At 34.8% G+C, this 13,287-nt stretch overlaps 1 protein-coding gene across 4 annotated transcripts in view; it reads right to left on the minus strand.

Annotated features, from left to right (window-relative positions):
• The window catches only part of MAP4K5 (mitogen-activated protein kinase kinase kinase kinase 5), a 115,321-nt gene that overhangs the window by 68,636 nt on the left and 33,398 nt on the right, over nt 1-13,287 (minus strand). For all 4 annotated transcript variants that reach the window (XM_043471640.1, XM_043471638.1, XM_043471641.1 and 1 more), the window contains exons 4-5: nt 1,538-1,628; nt 1,015-1,079 (exon numbers count right to left, since the gene is read on the minus strand). In XM_043471640.1, the coding sequence (XP_043327575.1) occupies nt 1,015-1,079; nt 1,538-1,628 (156 nt within the window). The remainder of the gene's footprint in view (nt 1-1,014; nt 1,080-1,537; nt 1,629-13,287) is intronic.

The following is a 13,287-nucleotide window of genomic DNA, read 5'->3' on the forward strand; positions in this document are numbered from 1 at the left end:
ATCTAATATATTATTTACAGGGATGAATACTTTTTAGATTCAATTTAATTCAATAAATAGCAGGTTTAATAATGGAAAAAAGAAATTTCACAAAGAAATAAAAGTCTCAAAACCATTATTTCAGCTTAAAAGGGGAAGTAGTAAAAAAAAAAAAAGGTCTGCTGCATAGTTTTATTAATCCATAATCCTGAGTTCTCATTCTGTGAAAATGTGGATAAAAATTATAACTATTAGATAAAAAGTCTTCATATAAAAGATCATAATTCTTCATAAATTCACAGAAAAGAATTTTAAACTGAGTGACACAGAGCCGTTTCCCACCAGTAATTTTTAAAAAATCAACAATAGGGGTAAAATAAAAGAGAACAGTCATTATAGTATAATAATGTAAAGGAAAATTCAATTCAATTCAGAAAGTTGACTAAATTAACATAATGAAATGGCAACCCACTCCAATATTCTTGTCTGGGAAATCCCAAGGATAGAAGAGTCTGGAAGGCTACAGTCTACAGGGTCACAAAAGAGTCAGACACGACTTGCAACTAAACAACAAATAAAATATTCCAAATTCTTAAAATTACATATTTTAATACAAAATATTATAGCAATAATTAAATTGTTTTCTCAGTGAGCACATTATCATTAAGACATAGACAGATAATTGGCTTTATGTGAGAGTCACCTTTTGCATTTCAATTCTAATTTACAAGGAAGTTTAGGCAGTTTTGTTTGTAGATAAAATACTTCCCTATATACTACTTAAGATTTCCTAGAGACTACATCTGAAAAGTAAAATCTAGAGTCTTCAAGTACTCTTGGATTTCTTCATCAGGCTCCAGCAATTTAACTGAATACCAACAAAATATAAAATCTAGACTTCTTTTATGCAATACTCCAGAGCACGACAGAATGTAAAATAGTACATCTACGTGTTGGTATCCCTTGTTAACTAGAAACATAAAATAACAATCATTAAAGTAAAAGTTTTAAAACACAGAGAGAAATCAACAGTACCATGGTAAATATCTTGAAGTGATCCGCCACCACAGTATTCCATACAAATCCACAGTTTTTCCCGACTAAATATGAAAGAGAAAGAAAATTATATTAGCTAGTAATTCTCGACCACTGACATACTTTGAAGATCGCCACTCTTCAGCATAGCAAGGTTTAGGATAGATTACAACAGGAGATTGTCCTGACAGTTTTTCTTCTGGATACAGAAAAGCATATTAATTTTAGCTCTGTTCCCACCTTAAATAGTTTAGAATGTGATTGGTATTACAAGCTAAAACACTTAACTTGTAATCGTTCATTGTATTTCATTAAGGTTGCCAGATAAGGTAAAAATGCATAAATGAAGCTGTCATTATTAATATAACAGAGGAGCCAATAAGAAGATCTGAGAAATTTTAGAACTTTAGACAAGAAATTTTTAAAACTTAAATACAAAACAGCATTTACATGAAAGGGAGGGGATGTGGAGCAAAGAAGTATGAAGTACAAACAGAGAGATTAGATGCTTTGTGTTTTTCACCTGAGATAGCTCCCGAAGTAGGCAACAATGTTGCAGTGTTTACATTCTTTAACCATAAATATCTCTTGCTGAATCAAAGAAAAATCATCTCCTGAAAAACAAAATGATAATAACTTGATCAACATGTTACATTTGGTGTCTCGATGTATAGGAAGGAAGGAAACCTTTACAACATGTATTAAAGATGAGGAATTAGATATTCTTAATACTTTAATGAGAATGTACACTTGCAGTTTCTTTCTACAAAGTCAGAAGCCATAAAAATGCATGAAGTCCTAAAACTCATAATTTCACTTCAATATTTACTTTCTTGAGATATGCACAGACAATATTCTCTACAGTACTATTTATTGATGAAAGAATGGTCAAACAACTTATGGTACAGTCATAGATATTACAACAGTTATAACACGTTTTGGTATGAAAACATGCTCATGACACATTAAGTGAAAAAGGGATATTATGTAAGTATATACGCAGAAAAAAAGTCTCAAGAAATATACATAATGTTTAAGTCTGGGTAGTAAAATTTTAAGTAATTTGGTTCTCTTCTTTTTTTATTTATATTTTCCAATTTGGCTACCAAAAATCTATTTGGGTTAACTAGAAAAAGCTATATTAAAATAAAATATTTATTATATATGGGAATTTTATGATGGTCATTATGGGCTACTTAGAATGACACTGTCACTATCAAACTTCATTTTGCATAGAAACAGTGTTTTATTTCAGTAAAAGGAGTTTAGGAGTTGATAAATGAGTGCATTTGTATTATGTAAATGCAATATAATGTACAAGATCTCGAGGTCTGGATTAACACCCCTGGATTTAAGTCTGGACTCAGCCATTCACTGGCAATGTAACCCTGGCAATCTAACTCTTTTGAATCACATCTGAATCCATTACATACTATATAAATTCATTCCTTATCTACCACTTTGGCTTCCTTATCTACCACTTCCCTAAACATTCCCTACATTTTAGTAACACCAGTTGCTGGCCATTTTTCTAACAGATTCTTATGTCCCCAAGTTTCTGTTACTGCAAGTCTCTCAGGTGGGAAAGTTGTGAGGAAGAGGATGGAGTGCATTTAGTACAATATCTGACACAGAATAAATGCAATAGCAGTATTATATGTTTGAGGCAAGAAAGATACAAACAAATCTGTTCTTCATTAGGATATCACCATAAGATATTTTTATTAGATAGTGTTTTGCAATGTTCTTTTGCAAAACAACATCAGGTTTAAAACCTGAGCCTTCTGTATCGTAGGTGTATTCTTCTACCACTGTGCCACCACGAAAGGCCTAGCTCTAACTTAGTCATCTTAGAATAACACACAAGGACCAAGAAGGAAAAACTTAGAAATTAGGTCTTAGATAAACAAACAAAATTCTCACACAAATCAAGAGACATTTTCCCCTTTATACAGCAACTTTCAATTGAAAGCCAAAACAAAATAATATTTTTGTCATGTCATAAAATACTTTTCAAAAAAAAATCAAACATTACCGATGTGGTTTATACACACATTTAAGTATGACACACCAAATTTATTCATAATCATGAAAGCACTCTTTTCAACAGTCCCTTCATGTAAACATTAATTGATATTTCAGTTAACTAATTTAATGTTAACAATTTTAAAGAACTACATAAATCAAATAAGGACACAGTCTTGAAACAATCAAAATCTGAATAAAAATCTTTACAGAAAATTTAGCTTTTACTTGTAAAAGTGAGAAAACATGTACCACATGAATGGTTACATATACCCTAAATATAACAGCCTGCAAACAGAAGGGGATCAGTGAAGATAATCCAAAATAGACAATAATCTCATGTTCCCCATTATCAACAGAGGCAGCAACAGGGAGCAATTCTTGAAGATTATAGTAAAAACCTGCTCACCCAGATGTGGAGGCTTTGCTTGTCCACTTATGGATACAAAGAACTGTCTCTCCTTCCTCCTCCCTCTGAATTCTCCGATTAGAGTAGTTCTCACCCCTCTGCCTGAAACTTTTCCATTATATACTAAATTTTATTATTTATACAGGCTAATTTCAACAAGCAGGCTAGATTCCAGTCCATCCTTCATTTTATCAAGAAGCCCTGAATTACAATGAAAAGAAAGTAAAGAATCACCTTTGTTACATTATGGTTTGGATATCTACCTATTCACTTCCATGTGTTTCTTTTTAAATAATTTCTTTTTAATTGGAAGATAATTGCTTTACAATCTTGTTTTGGTTTCTACCATATATCAACATAAATCAGCCATAGGTATATGTATGTCCCCTTCCTCTTTAACCTCCTACCTACCTCCCTCCCCATCCCACCTCTCTGTGTTTCTGATTGTTTTTGGCGGTGAAATCTGGCTTCTGGGATCTTAGTTCCCTGACCAGGGATAGAATCAGTGCGATGTGCAATGAAGGCACAGAGATCTAATCACTGGACCACCAGGGAATTCCCTATCCACTAACTTTTCCTTTTTTTTAATTGGAGTATAGTTGACACCTACCCACTTTTAAGTGATCACCAAAGTCTCATCTATTGGGTCATCGAAAAAGCAAGAGAATTCCAGAAAAACATCTACTTCTGCTTCACTGACTACGCCAAAGCCTTTGACTGTGTGGATCATCACAAACTGTGGAAAAATCTTAAAGAGATGGGAATACCAGACCACCTGACCTGTCTCTTGAGAAATCTGTATGCAGGTCAAGAAGCAACAGTTAGAACTTGACATGGAACAACGCAGACTGGTTCCAAATCGGGAAAGGAGTACGTCAAGCCTGTATATTGTCACCCTGATTGTTTAACTTCTATGCAGAGTACATCATGTGAAATGCCGGGCTGGATGAAGCACAAGCTGGAATCAAGATTGCCGGGAGAAATATCGATAACCTCAGATATGCACATGACACCACCCTTATGCCTGAAAGTGAAGAAGAACTAAAGAGCCTCTTGATGAAAGTGAAAGAGAGTTGAAAAAGTTGACTTAAAACTCAACATTCAGAAAACTAAGATCATGGCATCTGGTCCCATCACTTCATGGCAAATAGATGGGGAAACAATGGAAACAGTGAGAGACTTTATTTTCGTGGGCTCCAAAATAACTGCAGATGGTGATTGCAGCAATGAAATTAAAAGACGTTTACTCCTTGGAAGAAAAGCTATAATCAACCTAGATAGCATACTAAAAAGCAAAGACATTGTTTTGCCAACAAAGGTCCGTCTAGTCAAAGTTATGGTTTTTCCAGTAGTCATGCATGGATGTGAAAGCTGGACTATAAATAAAGCTGAGCACCGAATAATTGAAGCTTTTGAACTGTGGTGTTGGAGAAGACTCTTGAGAGTCCCCTGGACTGCAAGGAGAGCCAACCAGTCCATCCTAAAGGAAATTAGTCTTGAATATTTATTGGAAGGACTGATGTTGAAGCTGAAACTCCAATACTTTGGCCACCTGATGCAAAGAACTGACTCACTGGAAAAGACCCTGATGCTGGGAAAGATTGAAGGCAGGAAGAGAACGGGACGACAGAGGATGAGATGGTTGGATGGCATCACCGACACAACGGACATGAATTTGAGTAGGCTCCGGGAGTTGGTGATGGACAGGGAATCCTGGCATGCTGCACTCCTTGGGGTTGCAAAGAGTCGGACACGACTGAGCGACTAAGCTGAATAACAAGTATCCTCATTCCAATTTTATCTGGTGTTCAGAAACTGGAATCTCAGTGAAACAGAGTACTCTAGCATTCCATGTGATTTTTACCTATTAAATGGCAGAAAATGTCTACTTAGCTAAAACTAATAGAGAAAAATTTTGGTGTGACTTCAAAATTAACATCTTCCATCAATTCAGATTTGAACTTTTTAAACAGTGAACATAGGGTACAAACATTTAAATTTACAGATTATGTTTAAAAATAAAAAACGTTAGATTTTAAAAATAGAAGTAAATATTGAAAAGCAGGAACATACCACTTAATCGGAATAGTTGCCACTTGTCCTATTTGGCCAAACCTCCTACTTTGGGATTTCTTTCAAGAACATTAACAAAGCAAACTAATGGTTGTTTAAATCTTTATAAAATTTCTGACTTTTAAAAAATTTACTGTACTTTTTCCATTTATATTTCCAGGAAACAAGATATCATAAAGCAAAACTAAAAAAAGTTTTAAACACCTATTTATTTTATTTTATTTATTTATTTATTTTTGGGTAAATCCATAATCTTGCCCAACTACCTTGGTACTTAAAAAAAAAAAAAAACAACAAAAAACCGCAATTGAGAACCTAGGATAACCACATTTACTAGAACTACTGAGACAGTTCTAATTTTTTTTAAGTTTTTAGGTAGTTTTTATTTTTTTTTATCTATTTTTTTCATTTATTTTTATTAGTTGGAGGCTAATTACTTTACAGTATTGTAGTGGTTTTTGTCATACATTGACATGAATCAGCCATGGATTTACATGTATTCCCCATCCCGATCCCCCCTCCTACCTCCCTCTCTACCCGATCCCTCTGGGTCTTCCCAGTGCACCAGGCCCGAGCACTTCTCTCATGCACCCAACCTGGGCTGGTGATCTGTTTCACCATAGATAATATACATGTTAAACATCTATTTAAAGATATTTAAAGATTCCAACATATCTGAAAACTGTCTAATCTAGTAAAATACATCTAATTCACTATTTTATTTACAAATATTGGATTATTTCATAAATATTTCCAATTTAGCATTTTAAAAAACAAGTAAACACTGCAGCTCAATTCCAGAAAAATAAATGACCCAATCAAAAAATGGGCCAAAGAACTAAACAGACATTTCTCCAAAGAAGACATACAGATGGCTAACAAACACATGAAAAGATGCTCAACATCACTCATTATCAGAGAAATGCAAATCAAAACCACAATGAGGTACCATTACACGCCAGTCAGGATGGCTGCTATCCAAAAGTCTACAAGCAATAAACGCTGGAGAGGGTGTGGAGAAAGGGAACCCTCTTACACTGTTGGTGGGAATGCAAACTAGTACAGCCACTATGGAGAACAGTGTGGAGATTCCTTAAAAAACTGGAAATAGAACTGCCATATGACCCAGCAATCCCACTCCTGGGCATACACACCGAGGAAACCAGATCTGAAAGAGACATGTGCACCCCAATGTTCATCGCAGCACTGTTTATAATAGCCAGGACATGGAAGCAACCTAGACGCCCATCAGCAGACGAATGAATAACGAAGCTGTGGTACATATACACCATGGAATATTACTCAGCCATTAAAAAGAATTCATTTGAATCAGTTCTAGTGAGATGGATGAAACTGGAGCCAATTATACAGAGTGAAGTAAGCCAGAAAGATAAAGACCAATACAGTATACTAATGCATATATATGGAATTTTAAAAGATGGTAATGATAACCCTAAATGCAAGACAGAAAAAGAGACACAGATGTACAGAACAGACTTTTAAACTCTGTGGGAGAAGGCAAGGGTGGGATATTCTGACAGAATAGCATTGAAACAAGTATACTATCAAGGGTGAAACAGATCACCAGCCCAGGTTGGATGCATGAGACAAGTGCTCAGGGCTGGTGCACTGGGAAGACCCAGAGGGATGGGATGGAGAGGGAGGAGGGAGGGGGGATCGGGATGGGGAACACATGTAAATCCATGGCTGATTCATGTCAATGTATGGCAAAACCCACTACAATATTGTAAAGTAATCAGCCTCCAACTAATAAAAATAAATGGAGAAAAAAGAAAAAACAAGTAAACAAAGTATACTGCATTAATCACCCTGCACAAAGATTTCATTAAATTCCATGCCTGTATGCAAGGCTCACAGTTTTAAACAAATGATAATTTGCAAAATTTTAAAGTACCACCATGTAGTTCCACCATAATAAGGGGATACTGTGAGCAGAGAAGACTTGAGAAGGCAAATGAGGATTCTGATGATCACCTTTCTCAAGCTTGGTCTTGTCTGGCACTAACTACAGATTTGTTGAGCAAAACGAGCATCTGTAAAATGAGTTAAGAGGGTAGGCTGAAATTCAGACACAAACAGGAAAGTAGGGTGACACGCACAATCGTTTAATCTGCCTGCTTTTCTAAAGCAGTCCTGATGCCTCACCAAAGAGATAATAAAACTCAAAATGGTATCATTGATACTGTTTATTTTCAACACTTAAAAGTCACCATTTGTAAAATAGTAAAAGTACAGACTATAAAAATGAGATAGAGAAATGCTTAAATCACTCCTAAAAATAATCATTTGCTTACATACGTATACAAAGGGCAACAAAAATATAGGGGAAAATGCTCATTCATCTTATCAATTATTTCTGTGGCCAATTAAAATAATAGTTCTCTGTGCTAATCTATTTTTGCTCTTAACCCTAAGATTCACTTTAGGATTAGTATTAGAAGAGCCTCAAAAGTCATCTATTTTAGTGAAATTTTAAATATAATATTATACAATTAAATTACCAGGAACAAGTCAGTAAATCTGTAATAAAATTCAAGACTTTAAAATGATTATAAATTTCAATAATCTATTCTTAACTGGGGTGTAAAGTATAATTAAGTTACAGCTGAGATTTCATTTACTTAAAAAAAAATGTTTATCTTTTACCAGATGCAGGCTTTTTTCTAAGTCATATTGGCAAATAATTATCTTTTCATGTCTAAATAAAATTCTAAACCAGCTCATCTGTTGAATAAATACAAGGAAGCACTTTTGCATTATACTGGCTTTGGTGCAATTTTTTTTTAAGTTGCGAAGTACAGTCAAAAATTCATCTTTGAAATACAGCTGTCTCCAGAATTATTTGAGGCATCTGAACCAAATGTATCGTATTTTTCACATAAAACTCCCCTAACTCTGTTTGCAAAATGTGAAAAACACATCTACTTTGGCTTTTCGGAAAATGCTAAAAAAAAAAAAGTATAAAAGTCTATGATTAACATAGAAATTATTTTTTTAAAGGCAAAAACAAAAGAAAACAAATCTGCAAATAAAACATATAATAATGAAATAACCCAAATGAATAAAATCACTGTCACAAACAGAAGACCAATTTCTCAGATTCTAAAACACAGATTATGAAAATAAATGAAACTATTTACTAAAAGAAAAGTATGTATATTTAAACTGTAAGAAAAACATTTCTAGGGTGACTAATTTTATAGTTATTTACTATTAATAAATTTACTGAAATCACAATTACTGTTAATAATGAATTAAAATCAAAATAAATAATAAGACCTGAACATCACAGATTAGAGAAGATATGTAGTATTAGTACCACAGACAATTGAGCAGCAAGTTCAGCAAGAAGCAGCAAGTTATCTAGAAGAGGAAAAAAATCAGGAAAGCCTTATAGCTTCATTCTAACTATATTCAAAGCAGAAAATGTCTATATATTTTCTGAGGGCAGGAGAAGAATGTATAATGTAATAATTCTATATCTAGTTGGCTGGTCATTCTCATTTAAAAGACAACAGAAAGTCATTGATAGTATTCCCCTGTACAAAGATATTTACTGAGTGTCCTCTATGTGCCTATAATATTTCTGGTGCTGAAATATAACAGTAAAGACAGATCACTAGTCTCATGCCTCTTAACATTCCAGGAGAGACAGACATTAAACAAACAAATACAAAGAAATAAGAAAAATGTTACGCAGGCACATGTCCTAGAGAGAGAACTAAAATAACAAAGATCTGAGTGACTACTTTAACTTACGTAGTCAGAACTGGGTCTTAACGAGGCTACAACATTTAAGCTGAAATCTGAACGACCAGACGGACTTCTGGAAAAAGATCATGAAAATGAGTACTTCATGCAGAACAGAAGAGTCTGTTTAATCTTGGACTGATTAAATAAAAAAGGAAAAAATAAGAGGGGAGTAGGGAAGGGAAAAAGATACATGATGAGCTCAGAGAAGTAGACAGGGCCAATCACACAGGGTTTTTTATAAGCAATGTTGAAAGTTTGAGTATTATTTATTCTAAGTGCAATTTCGAAGCTCCAAGAAGGTTTTAAGGAGGAGAGTATTATGATATGATTTGTATTTTAAAAGGACCATTCTGGTGGCTCTGTGGAAACTAGATGGCCGTAGATGGGAGGTCTGGGAGAGGAAATAGAGAGACCAGAGGGGAAAGATGGCAATAAGAAGTAGATGGATTCAGCATATGTTTTGAAGGTTGAGTCGAAGGAACTTGCTGACAGACTAACCCTGAAGTACAAGAGAAAGAGAAATCAAGGACAATGCCTATATTTTTGGCTTGGCTAGTGGCTTAGCAAAATGGGGAAGAGTGAGGGGAACAGCAAGCTTGAGAAGTACAATTAATCTGTGAGTCAAAGTTATGTTATTCTTGATATTCACAGGAAAATCAATGTGATGATATGATTCAACTTGGCAACAACTGATACAAAAAAAAAAAACAACAAGGACATGGAATGAAAGGACAGTGAGGACTGAATCTATTTAATTATAAAACTAAGCCTAAATAACTGGTATCTCGTAATTTTAAAAAAAGATATGCAGGCTAATACACATTCATGCTCTAGTATAATAAAAAAATTCTAAGACTAAAATCCTCAAATAAATTAACAAGCATCTGAAAACTGGGAGATGAAGAGGCAGAAAGAATATGAAGTTCAACATCTTTAAACCTATGAAGCTAATGACTGCTTCATTTCTTAAGTTGATAAATTAAAAATCCAAATTTAAGTATACTATTTAAAGTCTTGGAAGACATCCTCTGATAAAACTACAAACTGTGTACCTTTCAAATTATCAGCAATAATAGTAAACGAAACCTCTAGCTATATTTTGTTTAAAATCTTCAAAAAACATTAAATACAAAACCTACTATAACAGAAGATCAATCATCTCACTAAGTTTTAAAATGAGTGACCGAGAAAGATTCAAATTGGGTTATAAAATAAAATTTAAAGACAATTACAAGACAAACACCTAAAAACCAGAGATCCAAAAAGAAAGTAAAATGATAGGCCTAAATATAACAGCATTATCCCTTTGTTATATGATACATAAATACAAACAAGAAAGAAGGGTTGGCATTACAAAGTTTCACAAAGTTATAATCAAAGCAAAAAGAGCATCAAAAAGCACTAAAATTAATAATTCTATTGAAAAATATTAATTATGTAAGACTGTCACAGACTAAATAAATCCAATATAATGACTCACATAAATATCAACAGTAACCAAAACAGAAAGTATAAGAGAAGAAAAAACTGCTATTCATGAAAGCAAGAATTACCATAAATATGAAGGTCTATGTGGCAAGAACTATAATATTTTCCTGAAGAGCTGAATAAGAAAAGTCCTTACCATTGTTAAATGCTATGTCTTCTACATTACTCTCACAAGGTTTTTTACACTTTGATAAAAATGATCTTAAACCTTTCCTGGGGAAAAAATTATGAAAACAGAAGGGAAATAACTGAAAAATAAAAGCAATGAAGATTAAAAAATACAATGAAAAATCAGAATTATCAAAAACAGGATAATCCTGAATTACAAATGGGGGGGTGGGGAATCACTGAAACAGATAATAAAACTCATGCTTAAATGGAAATTCAGTTCATGACAAGCAACGCATTTCAAACCTACAAACAAAAGACATAGTTTGTAGTAAACAGCTTTGGAAAACTGTCTAGCCATTATATTCTTTGCAGTGGAAGATGGAGAAGCTCTATACAATCAGCAAAAACAAGACCGGGATCTGACTATGGCTCAGATCATGAACTCTTTACTGCAAAATTCACACTTAAATCAAAGAAAGTAGGGAAAACCACTAGACCATTCAGGTATGACCTAAATCAAATCCCTTACAATTATGTACTGAAAGTGGCAAATAGATTTGAGGGATTAGATCTGATAGAGTGCCTGAAGAACTACGGACTGAGGTTCGTAACACTGTACAGGAGGCAGTGATCAAGACCATCCCGAAGAAAAACAAATGCAAAAAGACAACGGTTGTCTGAGGCGGCCTTACAAATAGCTGTGAAAAGAAGACAAGCGAAATGCAAAGGAGAAAAGGAAAGATATACCCATCTGAATGCAGAGTTCCAAAGAATAGCAAGGAGATATAAGAAAGCCTTCCTCAGTGATCAATGCAAAGAAATAGAAGAAAACAATAGAATGGGAAAGACTAGAGATCTCTTCAAGAAATTAAGAGATACCAAAGGAACATTTCATGCAAAGATGGGTACAATAAAGGACAGAAATGGTATGGACCTAACAGAAGCATAAGATATCAAGAAGAGGTGGCAAGAATACACAGAAGAACTATACAAAAAAGATTTTCATGACCCAGATAACCACGATGGTGTGATCACTCACCCAAAGCCAGGCATCCTGGAATGCGAAATCAAGTGAACCTTAGGAAGCATCACTACGAACAAAGCTAGTGGATGTGAAGGAATTCCAGTTGAGCTATTTCAAATCCTAAAAGATGATGCTGTGAAAGTGTTGCACTCAATATGCCAGCAAATCTGGAAAACTCAGCAGTGGCCACAGGACTGGAAAAGGTCAGTTTTCATTCCGATCCCAAAGAAAGACAATGCCAAAGAATGTTCAAACTACTACACAATTCTACTCATCTCATATTCTGGCAAAGTAATGCTTAAAATTCTCCAAACCAGGCTTCAACAGTACGTGAACCGAGAACTTCCAGATGTTCAAGCTGGATTTAGAAAAGGCAGAGGAACCAGAGATCAAATTGCCAACATCCACTGGATCACTGAAAAAGCAATAGAATTCCAGAAAAACATCTACTTCTGCTTTATTGACTATGCCAAAGCCTTTGACTGTGTGGATCACCACAAACTTCAGAAAAATCTTAAAGAGATGGGAATACCAGACCACCTTACCTGCCTCCTGAGAAATCCGTATGCAGGTCAAGAAGCAACAGTTAGAACCAGACGTGGAACAACAGACTGATTCCAAATTGGGAAAGGAGTACATCAAGGTGGTATATTGTCACCCTGATCATTTAACTTCTATGCAGAGTACATCATGAGAAATGCTGGGCTGGATGAAGCACAAGCTGGAATCAACACTGCCAGGAGAAATATCAATAACCTCAGATATGCAGACGCCACCACCCTTATGCCTGAAAGGGAAGAAGAACTAAAGAGCGTCTTGATGAAAGTGAAAGAGGAGAGCTGAAAAAGTTGGCTTAAAACTCAACATTCAGAAAACTAAGATCATGGCATCTGGTCCCACTACTTCACGGCAAATGGATGGGGAAACAATGGAAACAGTGAGAGACTTTATTTTTGTGGGCTCCAAAATCACTGCAGATGGTAACTGCAGCCATGAAATTAAAAGACGTTTACTCCTTGAAAGAAAAGCTATGACCAACCTAGACAGCATACTGAAAAGCAGAGACATTACTTTGTCAACAAAGGTCCGTCCAGTCAAAGCTATGGCTTTCCCAGTAGTCATGTATGGATGTGAGAGTTGGAACTATAAAGAAAGCTGAGCATCGAAGAACTGATGCTTTTGAACTGTGTGCTGGAGAAGACTCTTGAGAGTCCCTTGGCCTGCAAGGAGATCCAACCAGTCCATCCTAAAGGAAATCAGTCCTGAATATTCATGGGAAGGACTGATGCTGAAGCTGAAACTTCAATACTTTGGCCACCTGAACCAAAGAACTGACTCATTGGAAAAGACCCTGATGCTGGGAAAGATT

The sequence above is a fragment of the Cervus canadensis genome, chromosome 6 (assembly GCF_019320065.1).
Source record: "Cervus canadensis isolate Bull #8, Minnesota chromosome 6, ASM1932006v1, whole genome shotgun sequence".
NCBI lineage: Eukaryota > Metazoa > Chordata > Mammalia > Artiodactyla > Cervidae > Cervus > Cervus canadensis.